This window comes from Lissotriton vulgaris, chromosome 3_1, assembly GCF_964263255.1.
Source record: "Lissotriton vulgaris chromosome 3_1, aLisVul1.2, whole genome shotgun sequence".
In the NCBI taxonomy this organism is placed as follows: domain Eukaryota; kingdom Metazoa; phylum Chordata; class Amphibia; order Caudata; family Salamandridae; genus Lissotriton; species Lissotriton vulgaris.
The window spans coordinates 1,559,303,880-1,559,328,268 of NC_141689.1; the positions used below are offsets into that span (position 1 = coordinate 1,559,303,880).

The window sequence follows — 24,389 nt, forward strand, 5'->3', positions numbered from 1 at the left end:
ACATACCTATATGTCACTCCTATGGCAGGCCTTGACAATCCTGAAGACAGAGTGCTTGGTTTTATGTGAGAGGGTGCTTTAGCATGAGCTGAGCCCTTCGGCAGCTTTCGGAACCATCTCCTTATAGCTGTTCTATGATATAGCCATACCATATACTCTTAAGTGCATTATAACCCTCGCGGTTAATGCGAACTTTTGTTTGGCTTTATCAAAACATGTCGTGTAAGGTGTCAAACACTTTGGAATACTACCCCCCCTGCCAGTTCTGGCGGCAGGGGTAGCATTCCACCCTTCTAGAGGTAGATGACATGTAGTTACTGCTTTACCCAGTTAAAGTTAAAGCCTCAGCATCACAAAATGGATGCAGCTGCCACAGACATGAGTCTGACCTCCTGCAGCTGGGGGAAACTCCAGCAAGGGAGGCTTGGACAATAGGTTTCCTGTCGAGGGAGGTGCTAGCACCTTCCCAGACAGCCTGTAGTGTATTGGGGCATGGTGGGTTGGATGGAAAGATGCTTTTCCAGACACTGCTTGGGCACACAAGGTGCTCCATGCATAGCCCGATTCAAACCAGTTGCCGGGGCACTCCAGCCCCGCTCTGGCGTGAAACTGGACAAAGGGAAAGGGGTGTAACCACCCCCTTCTCAGGGTCCACCCATAGGAGGGACCTAGCAGGTAATCCAGCCCCTAAAAACAGTATAAAGTTAGGAGCGGAGTCTAGAGACTTTAGATTATTCCTGGAAGAAACTTTGATTCGAACTCTTGGACCTTCAACGTTCTATATCGACTAGAAGACTGAACACATCTCCCTTGTGGTCAAGGTGTGACCACCCTGTGCAAACAGGCTCCACCAGTAACTTGCCGGTTTGCTTTGTCGACGCTCCTGCCGGACCCCGAAAACTCAGCGACTCAGGTCCTGGACTTCCAGACTTCTCCGACTCCGATCCACAGCAAAGCGGAGACCCGTGGCGGACACGAGAGACGTGGGACCGGACACCCTGGACATCCTGCATTTTGCTAGAAGTGCAGCTTCAGGGGCACCCTCGAAGTTGTCCATTGGGGTTTGAGAAGCCCCAGACCAGAGCGCCATTTGCACCCAAGCTCAGCCCTCCACACTCCACGAGTGCCGTGTGGGGTCTGCTCCTGCATTACAGCTCAACGCGTCTTCCCGGTTGCTAGCCCATTGGCTAGTGATCCCTCCGAAGACTAACCTTTGAATCCAAACTGCTTTCCTGGTTGCTCCAGGCTTGCTCCAGCTTCCCTCCAAAGGAGAGGCCCCTCAGACCTTGCTGGTGTGACTCAAAGCCAATCTTCACTTCCTACGTGGGCTGCGGTTACCAAGGCTTGTTGGCTCCAGTCCGGATACTGACACCGCAGTCACCTAGATCCTTCGTGGGACAGCTCGAATCCTGCTCCTGGTCGTTGTCGACGTCTCCTGGTCCTTGTGGCTGCCGACAAGCTTCATCTCTTCACCTGAATCAACTCAACATCGCCTGGTTCCTTCCTGGTCACTGGCTAGTGACCCAGACTCTGTCCCCTCTGCTTTCAGGTTCTCCTCGTCTCCGATCCACCCGGACACTTCATCTGGTCCCCTGCAACACTTATGTGCAGATCTCCATTAGAAACATCGACGAAACCCGACACTAAAAGACACCTATGCACCGGGCTTCCCTGGGTGAGGTAACTTGAGTACTTCGGTGCTCCCGTGGGTGTTGACTCTCGAAGTGTCCTAGCTTAAAGGGGTTTTACCGTAGTCCATCCGTAAGTGTCCTTTTTCAGTAACTTTGTAACTCTTACGTTCTCCATTATCAGTCAATGGTGACTCGCGACTGTGTTTAGACACTGCACGTGTCTCCCGTGGGTCTCCTCCTTCGTAACCATTGGTTGTCTAGTGTAGCCCCAGCGATGCCCTAGGCCTACTCCCTATTCCTGAAGTGGTCGTTACACCACTTACTTAGTATATGGTTCGTGAGGCCCCTAAGCCAGAATTGTATTTGTGCCACTTATAGTATGCTAAATGAGTAACTTGTAATGTTTTTCAATCTCTGACCTCATAAAGAGTTCAGAGGGGTTGTGATAGTAATAAATACATATATATTTGATATATACCTTGTGTGGGGTCCTTTCATTTGGTATTTAAGGGATTAATATTGGTGAAACAGCTTGCTTCACATGCTCTCCGAGGTTTTAGCCTAAGCTACCATTAGGATAGCTTGTCTATAAGGCTGACTTGACAACCACCATCAATAAGGGTCGTTTAGACTGGTGCAAGGTACCCACTAGAATAGTGGACAACATATGCCAGGCTAACTTCTCACAGTCAACATGCATGGGTGGCACTTGTACGAGCTTACAGGAGTACTACTCTAAAGGCTTCTGTATCCAGTTTCTCTCGACGGGTCATTCTAGAGAGTAGTACTCTACAGTTAGAGAATCAACCAAAAAGATAGTTACTTGAAGGTAAATAATTTTTTCTTATCCAGTATTTGGGTGTCTTTCATAAATTCACATGCCTGAATCATTCCCCGTCGTCGAGACGGGAGCCTCGGGTATATAAAAAAGTAATGTCCTATAGACATACATATAAAGGAATAGGCCCAAGGGTCCCACCTTGGTAGCCTATCTGTGTCCTTTTGTAAAAAGGACCAAAGTAAAGAGAACCAACCAATCAGCTACTACCTCCTTCTAGAACCTTCCTGTGAGGAGCATCAGTCTCAGATTTTCTACCGCACGTTGTGCTAGGGAGTCTCCACCTGAGTTCTCCTCAGGAAACTTACTTCTTTCTTCAAAATTCGAAATTTCTCAACTTCTTTGCTATGGCAGATAGCCAGAAAAAAGGACTCTTCCGGGCCTGTGCCTCATGTGGTAAAAAAAGGCTTCACGTGGAGGATAAACGTGAAACTTGTTTATACTGCCTCTACCCCCACCACCAGGCCAAGGACTGCAAAATATGTAGAACATTCTCCAACAAAACTCAGAAGGACCGAGAAGGACGTCTTCTGATATGGCTGAACAGACTTAAGAATAAACCAGAGAGTGAGCTGGTTTCAGAAGGTGAGAGCATGTCTGGCGCTTCGCAGTTCTCCTTGAAGAGGCCAAGGGTTTCCTCCCCTGGCCCCTCAGACACCTCTCCTAAGAAGGCCTCTAGAAAGTCTTCAGAGGGCAGGCCACCGATGTCTGACAAGGACCTTCCTGTCCCCAGGAAGCAGCTGCTGATTCCGACGACAACAACAACGTCGATGGTCTCCTCAGCGCTGAAAACCGTCTCGACGTCGACGACCGTGTCGACGACGGCATCGTCGGCATCTTCCTCGACGACGAGAACGACACCTTCGTCGTCGACGAGCAGGCCAGTGCCGTCTACCGTTCCATCGACGACTAGGACTATGTCGTTGACGAAAGCCACGACGTCGACGAAGCCTCCCTCGTCGACGAGGAGCACCCCATCGACGACGACGAAGCCGTCAACGACAGAGAAATTGTCGTCGACGAGGACAACGTAGACGAGGGCATCGTCGACAGACACACCGTCGACGAAGACTAAATTACCGCCGACGACGGAGATTTGTATGGCGGCACCGCCGACACAGGCGTCAACGACAGCAAGCACCTGGAAAGAGTCTGAACTGCTTTCACATTCCATGGATGCCCAGACTAAAAAACCAATCACACTGGACATGACGTCACCTAGTAAGGTGCAACAACTAACCCCATCCTGCTTCTTGCAAGATGAAGAGCTAGATGAGGAGCAATATCCTCAGGCCACTAGTCCTTTGGTGCTTAAGTGCCAAAGCACAGATGAGGAACAAGAAGTAGAGGAGCACATGGAACAGACTATCCATACTCAGGTGCACACACAAGTAACACCAATGGTGTGCCTTCCAGCATCCATTGTCTCGGACCTACAATTCCTCATAAAAGACTATTAAGAGCGGTTCCCATAGAAAACCACTACTGCTGCACCTCCAGTTGCACAGGTACCTGCTCCTGTACCTCGACATAAGCCTCCTCCGCTGGTACTTTCTAAAAATCAAGATCCAGCACAAGACATCATCTCGTCCGACGATGAGGAGAGAGACCATGAAGAGGGGGAAGTCCGTGACGATGACTCAGACCCCGACGCAGACCAGGACTACGTCGCTCAATCTCCGGCCTCTCCAGAGCCACCGTCTTCGGAGTCACCACCCGCGGACATTGGTGGCTTCCATAACCTCATAGAGAGGACAGCCAAAAGGTTCCATATGTCTATGGAAACACAGGAAACTGAATGTTTCCTCTACGATTTTAAGGAACCTACGAAAAAGACGACAAGGTCTATCCCGATTATTGACTACCTTTGGAAACAAGGCAAACAACTAATGCAGACACCAGCTTCACTTCAGGTGGTAGTGCCCAGGCTCGATAAAAAATACAAAGCCACATCTTCGGCACCAGCATGTCTAACAGGTCACCCCAAAGCAGACTCCGTGGTTACTCAAGCGGCGCAGAAGAACTCGCGCAATCCTGCATCTCCCTTATCAAAGCCACCCGACAAGGATGGTAGGTAGCTAGAGGCCATTGGAAAACGCTTTTCCACCACATCTGCAATGACGGTGAAGGTCGCAAATTTAATTGCACTCCTGGGCCGCTACAACTTTCAACTCTGGGCAGACATCGCGCCCTACCTCGCTAACCTACCAGAGGATCTGAGAGAGGAGGCACACTCGCTACTCCTAGAGGGCCAAACATCGGCTTCTGAACTAATTGACTGTGCTATAGATGTAGCCATGACTGGCTTCAGGCAGCTGGCAGGCGCTGCTGTTCTGAGACGACAAGGCTGGCTTAAGGCCACCTCCTTCCGTCAGGAAGTACAAACTAAAATCATTGATATGCCTTATGATGGCGAACATCTTTTTGGCGAAAAGATCGATGACGCCCTCACCACTATCAAAAAGGACACAGATACGGCCAGGGCTCTGGGTACTCTACAATTTAGAAACCAGTCCTTTCGTGGTAACAGAGGAAGAGGACAATCTACATACAGAGGATCCTACCAAAACAGGTCCTCCTACCCGTACACCCAGAGCAAAATGCAGTTCCAACAGCGTCAAAGCCAGACAGGACGTCAACCTTCCTACAACTTAAAATGTACTTGCATGTTTCACTATACTAATTCAAAACTAATCCTCTGTGGGTCCCGGAGTAGCGTGCTACCCGCCGAAAAAGCGCTTTGACGCCTCGTCGAGGGTAGTAAGCGCTATATAAATGCAATTACAATACAATTACAATACAAATCGACCTACAGGTGGAAAAAACCAAAAGAGACCTGCTGGCAATCGCCAATGACTCTTCCCAATGGCCAGCCCATCCACCATTGCATTTTTTGAGACTTGGAGGAAAACTCTCGTTCTTCCTGAAGAACTGGCGAAAAATAACGACGGACCGGTGGGTTTCACAACTCATCCAATTCAGTCATTCACTAGAATTTCTCTTGATCCCCCCCAACGACTCCACCAGCCAAGCGGCCTCACAGACACCTACGGCTGCTTCTTCAAGAAATAGCTTCCATGCTTCAAAAGGGAGCAATAGAGAACGTTCCACACACCCAAAAAGGAAAAGGATTCTACTCCCACTTCTTCCTAATTCACAAAAAAAGCAAGAAATGGAGACCAATCCTCGACCTGAGAGTGCTCAATGTGTTCCTAAAGAAACAGTTGTTCCGTATGGTCACACTACAAGAGATCCTGGGACTTCTGGAAGAAGGCGACTACATGACGTCCCTAGACCTGCAGGACGCCTACTATCACATCCCTATCTTCAAGGGACACAGGAAGTACCTCAGGTTCGCAGTGGCAGGAACCCACTATCAATTCCGTGTTCTCCCGTTTTGCCTCAAATCTGCCCCACGGATATTTACAAAATGCCTCTCTCCTGTGGCAGCCTTCCTTCGTCAACAGGGCCACCAGGTTTTCCCATACCTGGACGACTGGCTGATAAAGGCACCGTCTGCGATAGCCACATCCTCCAGCGCCTGTCTAAATCTTTTCCGCCGCCTAGGCCTGACCCTCAACAGAGAGAAATCGACGCTGGAACCATACAAAGTCATCACTTTCCTTGGAGCGACTCTGTACACGGAACGCGTGAGAGCCTTCCCCTCGCAGGAGAGAAAGACCAAACTCATCTCCTTAGCCACGTCGGTGGCATCGAGAAAGACTCTGCCAGTCCGTACCTTCAAGTCTCTCCTCGGCATGATGTCCTCATGCATTATGCTCATTCCACACTGCCGTCTCAAAATGCGCCCCCTCCAGGAAGAACTAACGAGGCAATGGACCCAAGCTGCGGGATCCTTCGAAGACCGCATACAAGTCACACGAACTATAGTCAATCATCTGCAATGGTGGAGGTCGCCCAAACACCTGTCGCAGAGACTGCATTTCCTGCTCCCGGCGGAACCAAATGTAATAACAACGGACGCATCCCTAGAAGGCTGGCGAGCGGTCCTGCAAGAACTCCAGATCAATGGCAAATGGACGCCGCAGGAATCCAAACTCCACATCAACCTACTGGAGCTAAGAGCAGTCTTTCTAGCTCTTCAAGCTTTCCTTCCACGCATCCGAAACTCCCCAGTGCTCGTCAGGACAGACAACACCACGACGATGCACTACCTGAACAAACAGGGAGGGACGCGTTCACTTTCACTCTCTCAAGAATCACAGAGAGTCTGGAATTGGCTTCTAGAGCATGGAATAACGCTCAAAGCCGAATACGTCCCGGGCAAAGACAACGTCTTGGCGGACGCCCTGAGCAGGGAACGGTCACTATCCCACGAATGGGAATTGGATATGGAGGCGCTGAACTACATCTTCGCGGAGTGGGGAACCCCGCAGATAGACCTCTTTGCCACCAGGGAGAACGCCAAATGCCCAAGCTTCGCAAGCAGGCTTCCCCAACCAGGAACCCTCGGGAATGCATTTTCCATCGCTTGGCGGAACGTGTTTGCCTACGCCTTTCCGCCATTTCCGCTGATACCCAGGGTCCTCAGGAAGATGAAGTCGGAGCCCTGCACCCTGATCCTCATCGCCCCATCCTGGCCGAGGCAGCATTGGTACACGGAACTTCATCGCCTGTCTATCCGACCACCTCTTCGTCTACACAAACATCCGGCCCTGCTCACAATGTCCCATGGACAGGTTCTCCACCCGAACCTGAGCCCTCTGAAGTTGTCAGCCTGGCTCCTGAATACCGCGAATTCGGCCACCTGAACGTTCCGCAGGAGTGTAGAGATGTCCTCGCTAAAGCCAGAGCCGACAGCACTAATAAGACCTATTCTCTAAAATGGAAGCGCTTCTGTGTTTGGTGTGTGTCAGAAGGCCTACACCCTTTCCATGTCACCCCACAGCAACTGCTACCATATCTACTGCATCTAGCGCAGTCAGGCCTCGCACATGCGTCCATCAAAGTACATCTAGCAGCGATATCCAGGTTCACAAGAACTTCCAAGGGCCCTTCCCTGTGGGCGGACAGACTTGTCAAACAATTCCTAAAAGGTCTATTCAGATCCTTTCCACAGCCAAGACCAATCCCTCTGTCGTGGCATCTCAACGTGGTCCTTCACCAACTGATTAATGCACCCCTTCGAACCCATCCACAAAGCGGATATTAAATTACTTTCATGGAAAACGGCCCTCCTCCTGGCCCTAACCTCTGCCAGAAGGGTCAGTGTACTGCAGGCTCTCTCCATCCAAGATCCTTTTTTGCAATTCAGAGAGGACAGTCATTCTGCGAACTAACCCCTGCTTCATACCATAAGTCCCCTCGGACTTCCACCTTAATGAACCAGTGGTGCTAAAATCGTTCTTTCCAAACCCAACTACTACAGCTGAAAGAACACTGCACTCATTAGATTTGAAGAGATGTCTCAAATTCTACATCGACAGAACACAACACTTCAGAAAATCATCCCAACTCTTCGTTGCCTTTAGCAGGCCAAGAAAAGACATGCCCCTGACGAAACAAAGTATATCAAGGTGGATCTCTTCAGCGATAACTTTCTGCCATGACAAGGCTGGACAGCCTTTGGAGTCACGAGTCAAAGCCCATTCCACGAGGGCCATGTCCTTGTCTGCGGCACTATTTGCTGGAGTGCCAATCCTGGACATTTGTAGATTGGCGACCTGGAAGTCCCCGCATACCTTCACCAGGCACTACTGCTTGGAAACTGAGCTGACGAGGGATGCAGCAGTGGGCAGAGCAGTGCTTCGCCATCTATTCCAGTGAGGTGAGCCTTCTTACATCCCACCATCCTTTACTGGTATGCACATTTCTTTATTCCTAGATACTACATGACACTGTATGTTGGTGATTTGCAGTCGCAGATATGTTTTATCTTCAGGCTCATATATGATGTACCACCACAGAATGTGCATAATGTATTGCTTGCTACTCTGAGTCAGGCATGTGAATCTACGAAAGACACCCAAATACTGTATAAGAAATGCGTTACTTACCTGTAACTGCAGTTATCCAGTATTAGTGTCTTTCATAGATTCACATGCACCCTCCCGCCTCCCCTGGAAGGACTCGCCTATCTCTCTAACAACTTTACGCCTAACTAGCTTGGTGCGTACGAAAATCTGAGAGACTGAGGCTCCTCACAGGAAGGTTCTAGAAGGAGGTAGTAGCTGATTGGTTGGTTCTCTTTACTTTGGTCCTTTTTACAAAAGGACACAGGCTACCAAGGTGGGACCCTTGGGCCTACGCTGTTTGGTCCTTCCTACATAAGGACTTGGATAGGACACTAAGGTGGGACCCTTAGGCCTATTCCTTTATATGTATGTCCATAGGACATTACTTTTTTATATACCGGAGGCTCCCGTCTCGACGACGGGGAATGATTCAGGCATGTGAATCTATGAAAGACACTAATACTGGATAACTGCAGTTACAGGTAAGTAACGCATTTCTTTCAGTGAATAAATGTTGGGGCGGTAGTTGGAGTGTTTGACTGGGTACAATTGGGTGTTTTCAACAAGAGTAAGAGGGTCTGTCCTGGTTTGAGGTTGTCATACTTCTTTGTTGTTTACATGTAGTGTACTCAAGATGCTGCATGTGAAACTACCCTTGAAGAAACTGAAGAGAACAGTAAAGAGTTCCAGCATTTGGCGGACAGGATCCTAGCAATTGAATTAGAAAATTCAAAGCTTCAGTTGACTTTGGAGGCTCTTCAGTCTGAGCGAGACCAGCTGAAAATTGACCTAGAAGAGAATATAGAAATGGTATGTATAAAATTAAGCTAATGCATTGATATGTCTGTTCATTTTGCTGATGTAATTTTATGTGTATTTGTTTCAAGTCTATTCAAGTTCAAGAAGAGCTAAGGAATTGTTTGGAAGATCAGAAAAGAAAAGCTGAATATATTGAAGATCTGAAAAGTCAAATCCAGGCTCAGAGTGGGATGAAGGATTCCATTGATATTTCAGAAGATAACAGAGTGAAGGTAACCAGAAGCTTGTATTTTATGCCCCCTCACCATCATACTGTAACACCACACAAACTATGCCTGCAGTACTCTGCCCCCAATGTAATTTGTGCTGTTATATAATAATTAAATGCAATTTGAAAGGCTTTGTATGATCCCCAAATATTTGATAGGCTTATTGTTTGAGCCATGGTGCTAGAAAAGAGAGTACTTATTTAAAAATGTAGTTTTTCAAGCTGGTAACCTTGATTCTTTGGGGTAAGCCTTTTTTCACAATAGTGATAATGGTCCATGCAAACAATTGAGGCCACTAATACTTTCAAATTCTAGGAATACTGACTTCTTCAACCTGGCCCACTGGCACTAATATTCTAAAGGGAATATTTCTTCTGGACCAGGAGCATATAGGAAGCATTTCCCATTAAATGTGTTCTCATATGTACTCATCCTCCACCTGCAGAGTAGGGCATCTTGGAGAAGTAATCAACCTCTTTGAGGCCACATGGTAAACAACCAGTGACATTTTTGCACCAGCCTGTATCAGCGAATGCAATTGCTTCACTTTCCCCATAGTGAGGTTGCCTGGACTTTTAGATGATGGCCTGATGCTCATTTGAACAGATAGGTTATGGTATGCTGTTTGCCCAATATTTTCTGGTTCAGAACAGAAGTTTGAAGCACCTTGAGCTGCCTAGTCATTCAGATTGTTCCAGCTTAGTTTCACCAAGTCTGAAACTAAAATCTGCTATACCTTCTTGGAACTGTCAACTCTCTAGAGGATCATAATCCTGTACATATAGGGAGGAAGCTTGCACCCCTCCTGTTTGTCTTTCAGCATGAGCGTGTGATTCCCAAAGATTTGAGCCTTGCTCACCCTGGCTGCTTGTTAGTAGTTTGTTCTTTCAGCTGTGAGGAACTCCTCGGCCATTGCATAGAATCTGAGCATGTGGCTAATTTTCTTGTTTTTGGAACATGCCAAAAAATATCAACCCTTTGAAGGCCAGTGTCCTTACCTAGACATTGTGGTGCACCTTGTGTTGTGATACCAGCTATACCTATCTGGGAGCCACTGAGCAGCCCAAAGAATTCCTAAATAATCATCTACTTGCCAACAGAGAGTTTCAAATATTGGGTGAGCCAAATTGCACTGTGTTCCTCTGATCAGAGGCCCCAATTGTTTTTTTGATATCTGATCATGGTTGTGGCCAAATTGTTTCCAAACTTTCCACCCAAATGACTTATGCTATATAAAGCTTCTTTTGAAAAGCTTGTTACAACTACCCATTACCATTCCTCATGAATTAGTGACCTACAGATCCTATGTCCTGCAAAGACTTCATTTACACAAACCGTGAAACAGCAATGCAACAATATCAAAAACACACTATTTAATTTTTTTATCTATCAGCAATAGCATCTTAAAAGTTAATTGCCTAGTTACCAAAAATATAGACTTCGAAATCTTTAACCTTTGGAACTTTTATGTAGTAACTACAAAAAATATGTAAGCTGCTTAGTAGCTCTCGTATGAACTTTTGCAAGTAAATTTGTCCTTGTGCAGTTAATGTAAAATGTTCAGCTATCTTCTTTTAGAAGCACAATGTACCAGTTCGAGGCATGTGGGCTGCTGAATTCATATCTGTGCATAGATCGCCGCCTAGTGTTGGGTCCGGATGATTGCACATTGTTGTCCTGGAAGAGTCTTCGAAGTATCACGAGATAGGTGGCTCCTCCCCTGGACTACAGTGCGCATGGGCATCGCCTCCATCCCCAGATTGTTTTTTTCCGCCATTGGGTTCGGATGTGTTTCGGTTCCCTCTGTCGGAACCGATAGTTGTTCGACTTTCTACTCGAGACCAAAAGGTCTTTAGGCTGAGCGTCGGTATAGTTGCGTACGGGTTTCTTGTCTGACTCTCAGCTCCGAACTCTTGCTGCCCTTCCGCGTGCTTTCGGCGCGGACGGGCCTACACTAAACTTCTGCTATGGAGCGAACACCGTTTAAGAAGTGCCCGATGTGTAACTCCAAATATTCACACCTCGACGTGCACCCCGTGTGCAATACGTGCTTGTCACCGGACCATAACGAAGACAGCTGCATGGCGTGTTCGAAATTCCGGTGCAAGAAGACTCTGAAGATTCGTCGGGCCAATAGGCTCCAGACTAAGTTATCGGCTACTGTGGCGCCCCCACCAGACGACATATTCCAAGAATCTGTTGAAGGCGAAGACGACGTACAAGGTTCGGACTCTAGTCCCGCGTCCGAAGGGGAGACCTACGACGCGGGTGATGAGACCTTTGACGAAGTCGCCGACGAGGTAGGGGACGACGATCGGGCTTTTGCCACAGTGGGGGATAGCTCGGAGGAGGAGCATCCCCAACCAGACTCAGGGGTCAATCCCCTTCATACGGCCCTGGTCGAGGGATCGCCTTCGGGCCTTACCCAAGATCTACTTATGAGTCCAACGTCCCCGCCTCCGGGCCCGGTCACGGACATTTATGAGACGCCACTCCCGTTGAAGAAAACGAAAGTGAAGCCGTCTGGTCACGCACCCTCGGATGCGAAACCGAAAGTGAAAGTTACGCTGGTGCAGAAGGTTCTGGAGGCGTCAACTTCCAAAAAATTCAAGATGGCCGACTTGAAGAGCCACGCCAAGATGGCTGACCCGAAACCCTCGGGGTCGGCGCCGAAGGCGAAGTCGTCCGACGCGGCTGCGTCGGCGCCGAAAGGGGTCGTGGACCCGAAGACGGCTCCGAAGAAGCGTCAGGGCGACGACGCGCATAGGACCATTGGGGACAAGGCGCGTGGGGCGTCGGCCCCGAAGAAGGTGCCTGCCGTCGATCCGGCTCTCGACGCAGAGAGATCGCTCGAGCCGGTCAAGCCCTCTCCGGCCTTAACGAAGAAGGTAGCGGAATCCCTGCAGCGGATACGAAAGGACAGTGTGGTTCCCGCTCAGGACACTGTAGCGCCTAAGCTCACGCCGAAGCCTGCGAAGGAGCAAACGCCTATCCGTTTTACCCTGCCACCCAAGTCGGCGCCGAAGGCCTTCGCGCCGAAACAGGGCGGACCCTCAAAGGAGGTATTGACACCGAAAGCTGCCTTGGTGGTGTCGAAGCTTCGGCTCCAGCCGCTTGCTGAAGAGGAACGTCGTGAGGTAATCATCGACGCCAACACCGGGAAACTGTCTCTCCTCAAGAGGAAAATCACTACGGAGCCGGTGTTGGAACATTTTCGGATCCCTCTCAAAAATAAAAGGGACTCTGCTGAATCTTCGGCTCTGGTAGAACCTATGTCTCCACAAGCCCTGGGACACTCGCCAACGCATTCCGCCGCAGGCGATGCGGACGAGGAAGACGCAGAGTACACCTATCCGGCGTACTCTGATCCGGAGGAGGAACACGAACCTTGGTCGGCCGGAGGCGACCCAGAGGACCCGCAGTCGGGCCAGGACGCGCAACTTTTTGCGGCCAAAACGTCACCGACGGAGGACTCGGCGGCCTTCAACGCTCTGATCGAGAGAGCTGCGGCTAACCACGACGTCGAGCTGCACTCGGACCCCGTGGATGTGGACTTCTTATTTGACACTTTTTCAGTAGCTGAAAAGTCGGTCAAAACGCTGCCGATGCTTAAAGGGGTGCTTAAACACGCAACGGAGGTCTTCAAGGAGCCCACCCGGGCGCGTGTAGTCAACCCTCGCATTGACAGGAAATATAAGGCAGCGCCCTCGGATCCAACATATATCAAGGGACACTTGCCATTGGACTCGTTGGTTGTTTCCAACGCTCGGAAGAGGGCGAACTCGCAGACCACTGGTGACGCTCCTCCCCCAGACAAAGAGTCCAAGATCTTTGAGGCCTCAGGCAAACGGATTGCTGCACAGGCGGCTAATATTTGGAGAATATCTAACACACAAGCCCTACTTGCACGCTATGATAGGGCTCATTATGACACCTTAGAATCAATACTGCAACACTTGCCTGACCAGTACAAGGAGGCAGGGGAAATGCTGATTCAGGAAGGAAAGCTCATTACGAATGCATCCATAAAATGTGCACTGGATGTGGCAGAAACAGCCTCCAGGGCGATCAATAAAAGTGTGTTACTTAGACGGCATGCCTGGCTTAGAATTTCAGGGTTCAAACCCGACATCCAAACTACAATACTGAATCAAACAGTTAATCCTGACCACCTGTTTGGCCCTGAGGTGGATGCGACACTGGAAAAAATGAAAAAAGATACGGAAACTGCCAAGTCTATGGGGGCCTTACAAAGTCAGCAGTTTCGGAGTGGTTCCTTTCGCCGCTCCACTTCCAGAGGCACCTCAAGGGGTCAGGCATCGCAGTCCACACAGTATTACAAAAGTAACACCCAAACCTCGTACAACAACAAGGGTAGAGGTGGTTACAGAGGCAATAACGTCAAGGGCAGGGGACGTGGAAACAACAGCTCCAGGTCCACCACCGCCAACAAGCAGTGACGTCTTGTCACTGCCCCCCGACCATACAACACCGGTCGGGGGGAGACTCCAGCAGTTCCTGCCAGCGTGGAAATCCATCACCACGGACAGGTGGGTCAAGTCTCTTATCCAGTACGGTTACTGTCTGGAACTTACTTCCATTCCACCAAACATACCCCCAAGGAGCCGTCCTATGTCCGGCGAGCACTTGACCTTGTTGCAGCAAGAAGTTCTAGTCATGCTGCAAAAGGGTGCGATAGAGCTCGTTCCATTGCAAGAGCGGGGAACAGGGGTTTACTCCCTGTATTTTCTGATCCCCAAAAAGGACGGATCCCTCAGGCCCATCCTGGACCTCAGGCCCCTAAACTGGTACATTCTCTCGGAGCACTTCCATATGCTCACGTTACAGCAAGTGCTTCCCCTGCTTCAGCTGGGGGACTTCCTGGCTACGCTGGATCTGAAAGATGCATATTTTCATATCCCCCTGCATCCTTCCCACAGGAAGTATCTCAGATTCACGATTCTAGACCAGCATTACCAGTTCAGGGTTCTGCCGTTCGGGGTCACCACGGCGCCAAGGGTATTTACAAAGTGCCTAGCGACTGTGGGGGCGCATCTCCGTCGCCAGAACGTCCACGTCTACCCCTACCTGGACGACTGGCTCATTCAGGCAAAGACAGAACAACAGTGCGTCGACCATGTGTCACGCACCATTCATCTCCTGCACGATCTGGGATTCTCTCTGAACTACCAAAAGTCCCATCTCCAGCCCGCCCATGTGCGACAGTATCTGGGCGCGACGATCAACACTCTGGCAGCCACTGCGCAGCCAAATTCAGTGAGAATCGCCAGTATCCAGGCGCTGATCCAGCGGTTCAGACTTCAGCACTCGCTTCCAGCGAAGGTGTTCATGCAGTTGATAGGCATGATGGCCTCCTGCATCTCCATTGTCCCGCACGCGAGACTACATATGCGTCCGCTTCAGGAGTGCCTTGCACGTCAGTGGACTCAGGCTCATGGGCAACTGACAGACCTAGTGTTGGTGAGCGGTCGGGCATACAACTCTCTGCATTGGTGGAATCCACAAAACCTTTGCAAAGGCCGACCATTCCAGGAGCCTGTGCCACAGATTATCCTGACAACAGACGCCTCTCTCCAGGGATGGGGAGCGCATGTACTCCAGTACACGGTGCAGGGACTCTGGACACTACAGCAAAGGAAGATGCACATCAATGTGTTGGAACTGATGGCAATCTTCATGGCCTTGAAGGCGTTCAAAGTATATCTGTGCAACAAAGTCGTGTTGATCCGGACGGACAACATGACGGCCATTTACTACATTCAGAAGCAGGGAGGCACACACTCTCCGCAGCTGTCTCATCTGGCTCAGAGCATGTGGAAGTGGGCCATTCAGAGGAACATCTTCCTCATGGCAGAGCATCTCCCGGGCAAGGACAATCAGATGGCGGATCTGCTCAGCAGGCACAGCCATCAAATGCACGAGTGGGAGATACATCCATCAGTACTCCAACCGTACTTCCAAAAGTGGGGTCATCCAGAGATAGACCTGTTCGCCACAAAGGAGAACCCAAAATGCCAAAGCTTCGCAGCCAGGTTCCCACACCCGCAATCACAGGGCAATGCGATGTGGATGAACTGGTCAGGCAGATTTGCGTACGCTTTTCCCCCAGCACCTCTGATACCGCTGGTGGCACGCAAGCTCAGGCAGCACTCGATGACGCTCATCCTGGTTGCTCCAACGTGGGCTCGCCAACCATGGTACACCACGTTTCTGGAACTCTCCGTGGTACCGCATCAAAGGCTTCATCTCACTCCCAGCCTTCTGACGCAGAGCCATGGCGACATTCAGCACCCAGATCCGCAACAGCTCAACCTGGCGATCTGGCTCCTGAAGTCCTAGAGTTTGGCTACCTCAATCTTCCTCCCGATTGCATGGACATCATTCGGGAGGCAAGGAAGCCCACTACGAGAGCTTGTTATGCGGCTAAATGGAAGAGGTTTGTCATCTACTGTGTTAACCACGATATTGACCCGCTAGATGCTTCCATTCAAAACATCATTTGTTACCTGTTCCACCTGTATCAATGCAATCTGGCGTACTCTTCCATCCGCATTCACCTGTCTGCTATGGCAGTATACCTCCAGAATAGGCAACACCTGTCACTCTTTAAGGTCCCTGCTATCAAGGCTTTTCTGGAAGGACTCAAAAGAGTCATTCCACCAAGGACCCCACCAGCCCCAGAATGGAACCTCAATGTGGTTCTTACAAGGCTGATGGGTCCTCCCTTCGAGCCACTGCACTCTTGTGAGCTTCAGTTTCTGACTTGGAAGGTTGCGTTCTTAGTAGCAATTACATCGCTACGGAGGGTTAGCGAGCTGCAGGCGCTCACCATCCAAGAACCTTTCTTCCAGGTGCATGCTAACAGGGTTGTGCTTCGTACTAACCCTAAATTCTTACCTAAGGTTGTATCTCAATTCCATATAAACCAGACAATTGAGTTGCCAGTGTTTTTCCAAAACCCAGAGACGCTGGCGGAGCGGATGCTCCACACCCTTGATGTTAAGAGAGCCCTGATGTACTATGTAGACAGGACGAAAGATTTTCGCAAAACCAAGCAGCTTTTTGTTGCTTTTGCCACACACCACAAGGGAAACGCTATCTCCAAAGCTGGGATCGCTAGGTGGATAGTGAAATGCATTCAGATCTGTTACGCTAAAGCTAAGCGCACTCTCACTATCCCACCAAGGGCCCACTCCACCAGGAAGTTGGGGGCCTCTATGGCTTTCCTAGGTAACATTCCCTTAGAAGATATCTGTAGAGCAGCCACATGGTCTACCACACATACTTTCACTAAACACTACTGTGTAGACGTGCATTCCAAACAGCAGGCAGCTGTTGGTCAGGCTGTTCTCAAAACACTTTTTCAGACTGCTGCAGCTGGCACGGGCGGCCGCCGCTAATGGAGGGACTGCTATGTATTCTATGCACAGATATGAATTCAGCAGCCCACATGCCTCGAACTGCAAATGCTACTTACCAGTATGCATCTGTTCTTGGCATGTAGGGCTGCTGACATTCATATCGCCCACCCTCCTCCCCGGCGCCTGTAGCAGCTGCAGTATTCATTCATATGCATATGCTCATAGCATGGTCATCACTCACATACTTCACTCCATCTCTGCCAATGGCTAAAAACAATCTGGGGATGGAGGCGATGCCCATGCGCACTGTAGTCCAGGGGAGGAGCCACCTATCTCGTGATACTTCGAAGACTCTTCCAGGACAACAATGTGCAATCATCCGGACCCAACACTAGGCGGCGATCCATGCACAGATATGAATGTCAGCAGCCCTACATGCCAAGAACAGATGCATACTGGTAAGTAGCATTTGCATTCCATGGCACATTCATTTTGTCTTCATCAGAGTGTGCTGTTTATAGGTTTCTGGTATTGCCAGACTAGTCTGATCAGTTGTGAAGGGTTGGTTGTGTTGGATTAGTAAATATTTGTGAAAGTTGTAGTTTAGTAATGGTTTGTTGTGGTTAATATGAAAGTAAAATGAGTTTGATCAGTCTAAAGATTGTGTTATTTATATGTAAGAGAATGCGGAAAGAATTTGCCATGTTTCATTAAATTGGGCGTTCATTTATCCTTCCATAGCCTGCAAATAGTTTTTTAAACTACATAAATAGCAGGGTAACTATTAATGATCCATTCTTTTATACACTAGGGTGTGATATGTTTTAACCTTTATCTGACTAAAATTCAAATGTATGTTGGAGTGGTATGAAAGATTGCCCTTGAGATGTTAGCACTGTGTTGCCATGTTGTGTATGTACTAGGTCTTTCTAACATGATCTGTTTGAGAATGACAATTCTAAATGGAATTAGAAAGATGTTAGTGAGTATTGAGATGCAGGTAATATTGGGTGTCCAATTGGTGCGATTATACCACATAAGAATTGATGCATGGTATATGACAGTGTACGTACATTACAGTGTTTATGAGGGCCAAATACATTTTTACAAGTCAAATTTATTGTAGTACACCATGCAATATTTATTCAGTGATTCTTTGGTCATTCGCGCTCTCACTTTCCTTCCCATGTATACTTTTATTTGTGAAAAGGCCCTCTCGACATTGGCACTTCAGACTGGCAACTCCAAAACAGCCAGTACACAATTTGCCAACTCTTGCCACTAACGTAGCTTTCCATGCCAACCAATTGGTGAAATTGAAGAACACATCTTTGCGGCATAACATAAGAATCCATTTTGTGTTTTTTTTAATTGGTTCTGGATGTATCTTGTAATGTGCTCTTAACTTTAATGTTTTTGGGTACTGCTAGAACGTATCGCATGTTTCTCTGGACAGTAGCTTCATGCTTATGCCAAAGATACCAGGATTCCAGTAGAGTTTTCTCAGTGAACTAAAATCCCCACTCAGTGGTAGCTAGCGATGTTCGAAAGTAATGGGTTGTAACATTCATCTTCGACTTTCAATGAATGGGCAAAGTGATTGACACCAACTGACCGAAGGGATTTTGAAGTTGAAGGATATTGTCTCCACATTCACTAGGCATACAAATGTATGCAGACGGGCTTTACATTATTATCGTTAACTCACAACATAATTCAGAAGTGGTGGGGACTTACTGTTTGTTTTCATTTTACATTATTGCTACAGCACTAGCAAGATTTTTTCAGATTTGCGCTTTTTGTTTGTCATCCAATGATGGTGTTTGTCATCCAATGATGATGGAGTTCAACTGAGTACCCAGATCATAGTGACTAGTGGTAGCGGTTATGTCATGAAATCATTGTGTGTGCGCTAAGATGAGGCAATCGTTTTATAAGCCTTGTGGGAGCAGTTCACACTGAAATCTCCAAATGCTGCTTTAATTACAAAAAAAGCGGTGTCTCAATTCATACGCGCATGGGTTAGTGCCATCTATAACCAGAAAAATATCCCCATTTCTTTTGAGATGGGCAGTGGCGCAACTAGAGGCAAATTTCGAGGATGTTGTGGGCTAATAAAAATTTCGGGGGGTTGGGGTGGGTAATTCTTCAGCAATCTGCAGAGTGAAGATGCAGGGTCAGAAGAGGTAGCAATGCAACTAGTGCTCATGTAAAGCGCTCTGATATCTCCGGCTCTTGTTGGCGCTATATAAAACACTACCCCTTGAAAATTTTATGATACATGCCAGATTTTTTATGATAGCTATGGAGCAAAAATTCACACACCAATTATAACTGCAACTCCTTAACCTGGTCAGTACAGTACAGAAAATCTGGCACTGATTTGTTACTTCTGGGCCTGCCTTGGGTTAGAAGAACTTAAGGCTCTCCCGTCATTTAACCATGAAAAACCTTAAGCTACCATAGGATGCCCTGCAGGCCCTTGAGCCCGGTACAGTGCCTGCTAGAGGGGTTCCGTGACATACTGGGGTGCCAGAAATAATCACTGCGGCACAGAGCAACCCATGTCAGCACTCCTGCTAACAAGAGGTGACCAGATCCATGTGTGTCCTCCAGTCCCCGCCTACACCGAATACCCAGCACTTTTCCAAAGCGTAGAAATTGATTACATGTATTTCTTATTGTTTGTTTTAATTTTAAGCACTTCTTGGCTCTGGAAGGCCATCGGGTTTGCTTCCACTGTTTTTGTGCATTTTATTTCAAAAGCCAAACAGGACAAACTGAGGGAATTGACCCATACATCCACAAAAGGCCGTGGGGGGGGGGGCTAAGAAAACATTTCAGGGGGGGTGCTAATTATTCAAACAATTGGCAGAGTGGAGTTGCAGGGGCTCCACGAAGGGGTAAAAGAACAACAAGTCCTCGTTAACTAAATGGTCTTTTAAAGACCTGTGAAGTGCTCGGGTGCGACTGCAGTAAGACGGATGCCAGACCACAACAGCTCCTCTCCCCCCCACAGCAGCCAGGCAGGGGGGCCTTGTGTTGCGCTGGCCCTAGGGGTGTCCAATGTCAGAAGAGGTTGTAACGCCACTGGCTGGTGCTCATGTAAAGCTCTCTGATACCTTTGGTTCACTTTTTTTGGGAGACTCCGGCAATAATCTCAAATATTCCCAATTTTGAATGAATGAAATAGCTGCATAGTGTTGTTTTTCCGTTTCAAATGAAAGAATTCGGTGAATTCAGTGAAAACACGGCATTCAGTGAAACCTCAATGTAAAATGACCCCAGAAGAAAGAAAACCACCGGTGCCGATCAGTTACAGCCCTAAACCAAGAAGTCAACCCGGTGATGAGCTGCCTGGAAAAGACTCTTCATCTTTGAGGGTACGGGCCATTATTTTAATAGGAGCAAAGAAATAATTTAAAGATTTGCCTGTCCAAGGGCAGCTTTCTTAGTGCAAATCCATCTACCTCTTTATTCAGAAAAGCAATTACTGCGGGATTACGTGTTTTAAAACCACAACCAACAGTAAATCTCAGAGAGGCGCATTCTCCTCTGGGAGGTTTTATCTAATAATAGGGCAAACAGTGTGGTGTTTGAGAGTGGCCGGGAGAGCCCAGCCTGTCTTTAGCCAGGTAGTTTGCATGACAATTTCACCTGTGGGTGGTTTGGGGATTAGCCTGAGTGTGAATAGTAAAGGGACCCCCGGCACTCATCCGTCTGCCTTGCCTCAAGCTGGGAGCAGGAATGAGGAACTGCGTAATTTAATCAGGAATGCAATGAAAGGATTCCGAGGAGTAACCAGCTCACAGCGGCAATGCTTTCACGAAGAATGTATTTCTGAGGCATCCGTCCCTGAAGCCTGTTTGGCTGCTTCGCTATCAGAGAGATTCATTTTTTTTTAATTTTTTTTTTTTATTATTGCCCCATAGGGTGGAGCAGGGCTGCAGCACACCAGGCTCTGGTTCCGGGGGACAGAAGGGGTCCGTGAGGGGCCCACGCTTAAGGACTCAGGCCGCCCGCCACCACTGAGTCCATATGTGGCCCCGCACAGCGCAGCGGGTTGTGTGCTGGCTGCATGGTGCGTACATTAGTTCGCCTCACCCTTGCACCGAGGGGAGCTTGGGGCTCGGCGTGCAGCTCGTGCGTGCCCCACTCATTTGTTCCTCTGGGTGCAGCAGTTATTGCCCACGCCCCACACTTCTCGGGCAGAAAATAACCGACCCTTCTCTCCACAGACGCGCCTGGTATGCTCCTGGCCCTATGCTGCTCACACTGTGTGGCGCGGCTGTCATGGCCCTCTCTTCAGAGGCTTGACATGTGGTGACCATGCTGCGTGTGGTTACAGCCAGACCTCCACCCCACATGCATGCATGCCTGGCTGTGTGTCTGTCCTTTAGAGTGTCGCTGCCGCCGCCCACCAGACTTCCCTGACAGGCATGACCTCACCCAGATCCGTTTAACAGCCACGATCCCCCGCCCTACAATTACTTGACCCCATGACCGCCTCGCCCAGGGGTGGGACCCACAGTGTTTACATTGCAGTGCCTGGGGTTCACGCTTCCTGGCGTGGGACATCCTTGACACGCCCTCATGGGTATCTCCTGTGCTGCCCGCTCTCGGGGCACGAACGGTCGCGACCATCTCGCCTCACACATGCATATTCTGCCTGCCACTTGCTGTCACACATACTGCCACTTGTCACATTTTGCCACTCGTCCTGTGTTAACCGTGGCTTGACGCCTGCCCTGCTCGAACTCACGGGTCTCCCCCTTTCCACCTACACAGCTCCGAAGGGCCTGTCAGTTCACGCGCTGCGCTTTGTGTTTACCACTTGCCTATATTCCCACTAGGAGCGTATTCCCATGACAGGCAAAATGCATGCCCCCCACCCCGAGATTTGTCTTAATGCGCCTTTAGTTAAAGGGTAGCCGCTGCACGCACATTAAGACAAAGTAAAGATCTTTAAAGCACACATTCACATTGTAAGGATTTGGCTCCACCAAGTGGCCAAATGGTGCAACAACGGGGCAACAACTATGCAAATCAGTCACACTCTGTTTAAATCGAGTCAGCTGATTTTGATCCGGTAGTGTACTATCGGTCAGAGTCGGTTTAAACCGAATTCCGGACAGCCTAACTATACATTTCTTTTCACACCCTTGATTCCTTGGATTCTCAGAAAGCTTCGCCAGGGCCAGGGCCAGGCCCAGGCACAAACCATTATAATTGCCTGAGAAATGTGTGGTGCGCAGACCTTTGGCACCTGTCCTTGTGTGCTCCTCTTTTTCTCCCGCTCGGAGGGGCCTTGCTTTTCCAGTCAGGGCTTATGGTTATGGGAGAGGTGGGTGTCAGGCTCTGCCCCTGAATCTCCAGAATCTAAGTCATGTAGATTGAGTGGGACAATCCGAGTTCTTTACATCTACCACTGGAAGTGGCCGATATGACCCTTTCAACTTGTTGTCCCTAGACAGTTGATCTGTTCAAGATGGATCAAGTTGGTATCCTGGCATTCTGACAATGGCGTACAACCTTCGAACGCAACTTTAGCTGAGTTTGCAACATCCTTATCCCAGCATGATAAGTATAATGGTCACGGTCAAACACTATCTGGCAACCTTGTCAGCCTTTTCTATCTCCAAGATCAACTGTCCCTTTTCAAATCACCGGTGGTGCTTAGATTTTTAATCACCTGTTCTGCTTACCATGCAGCAGTGGGACTTAAGTCTTCTGTTGATGTTCATGATCGGGACTCCCTTTGAGCCTTTACATATTTGCCGGTTGAAACTTCGTCATTTTAAAGCATTGTTTTTGGTTGCCATAATGTTGACTCTCACAGTCAGCGAGCTTCAAGCTTTGTGTATGTCCTCCTTTTACCTGCTTCTTCCCAAGCAAGTTAGTTCTCTGAACTAAAGCTTGTTTTCTTCCTAAGCTGGTGTCCCCTTTTCACTTGGGCAGTTTATAACCTTTCCAACCTTTTACTAACCACCTTAGCTACCAAGGAGGAGTGAGTGTACAGGTTTACAGGTTCAAACCCAGACTTGCAGTGAATTTCTACATCGGGTGAGTAAAAACATCAGATCTGACTACTCCTTTTTCCACTTACACAAACTGCAATAAAGACACTATGGTTCACAAAAGAAATTTCTCTTGCTGGATTATCTAGTGTATCAAGATCTCTTGTGCTCAGGCGAAGAAGAAACAGCCTAAGGGCGTTTCTGTTTGCTTAATCAGAGCAGTTGTCTCCAGCAGCTTTAGAAGGTGAGGGCCAGTGGAAAACATTTGGCAAGCTTTACTGTTTGGACTCCGAGGGGAGGAAAGAGGGGCAATTAAGCCATTTTGTCCTGCCGAAGTTCTCTTGATTTTCTTCAAAGCCTCCTCCCAGGGAAGTATTGCTTGGTAATTTATAGTATTATTCAAAAACGAAGAATCTCCTGGTATAAATTGCAGTCAGAAGGAAAAGGTACTTACAGTTGGCAAGTCAAGTCAAGTCAAGTCAGATAATTTATATAGCGCACTACATACCCAGAGGGTCTCAAGGCGCTAAGGAGGGGGAGGAGGATTACTTGTCAAATATCCACGTTTTAAGTTGCTTTCTGAAAGCTAGGTGGTTCTGGGTAAGGCGAAGGTGAGTGGGGAGTGAGTTCCATGTTTTAGCAGCCAGGTAAGAGAAGGATCTGCCTCCCATGGTGGTCTTGTTGATGCGAGGTACAGTGGCGAGGGCTTGGCTGGAGGAGCGTAGTTGGCGGGAGGGGGTGTAGAAGGACAGTCTTGAGTTGAGGCATTCTGGTCCGATGTCGTAGAGTGATTTGTGTGCGTGGGTTAGCAGTCGGAAAGTGATTCTCTTATTGACGGGAAGCCAGTGGAGGTCTTTCAGGTGACCAGAGATGTGTTCGTTGCGTGGGATGTCTAATATGATTCTGGCTGAGGCGTTTTGGATTCGTTGGAGTTTCTTTTGGAGTTTAGCGGTAGTGCCTGCGTAGAGGGTGTTTCCGTAGTCCAGTCGGCTCGTGACCAGAGCATGGGTGACTGTTTTCCTGGTTTCGGAGGGGATCCAGCGAAATGTTTTTTTGAGCATGCGAAGAATGTTGAAGCAGGATGAGGATACGGCGCTGACTTGTCTGTTCATTGAAAGTGAAGAATCCAGGATAACGCCTAGGTTCCGTGCGTGGTCTGTCGGGATGGGTGCTTTTCCAAGGGCTTCCGGCCACCAAGAGTCGTCCCATGCAGAGGGGGATGTACCTAGGATGAGGACTTCTGTTTTATCTGAGTTCAGTTTCAGACGGCTGTGTTTCATCCATTCAGCAACTTCTTTCATTCCTTCGTGTAGGTTAGTTTTGGCGGTGCTGGGGTCCTTGGTGAGAGAAAGGATCAGTTGAGTGTCATCCGCGTAAGAGATGATGTTGAGGTTGTGTTGGCGGGCGATGGTCGCGAGGGGGCTCATGTATACGTTGAAGAGGGTGGGGCTGAGAGAGGATACTTGTGGTACGCTGCAGATGACTTCAGTGGCCTCTGACTTGAATGGTGGAAGGCGG

At 48.7% G+C, this 24,389-nt stretch overlaps 1 protein-coding gene across 1 annotated transcript in view; it reads left to right on the plus strand.

Moving 5' to 3' along the window:
• The window catches only part of CENPE (centromere protein E), a 1,817,274-nt gene that overhangs the window by 640,264 nt on the left and 1,152,621 nt on the right, over positions 1-24,389 (plus strand). The window contains exons 25-26 of the mRNA XM_086962044.1: positions 9,069-9,254; positions 9,332-9,475. Coding sequence (XP_086818170.1) covers positions 9,069-9,254; positions 9,332-9,475 — 330 coding nt within the window. The remainder of the gene's footprint in view (positions 1-9,068; positions 9,255-9,331; positions 9,476-24,389) is intronic.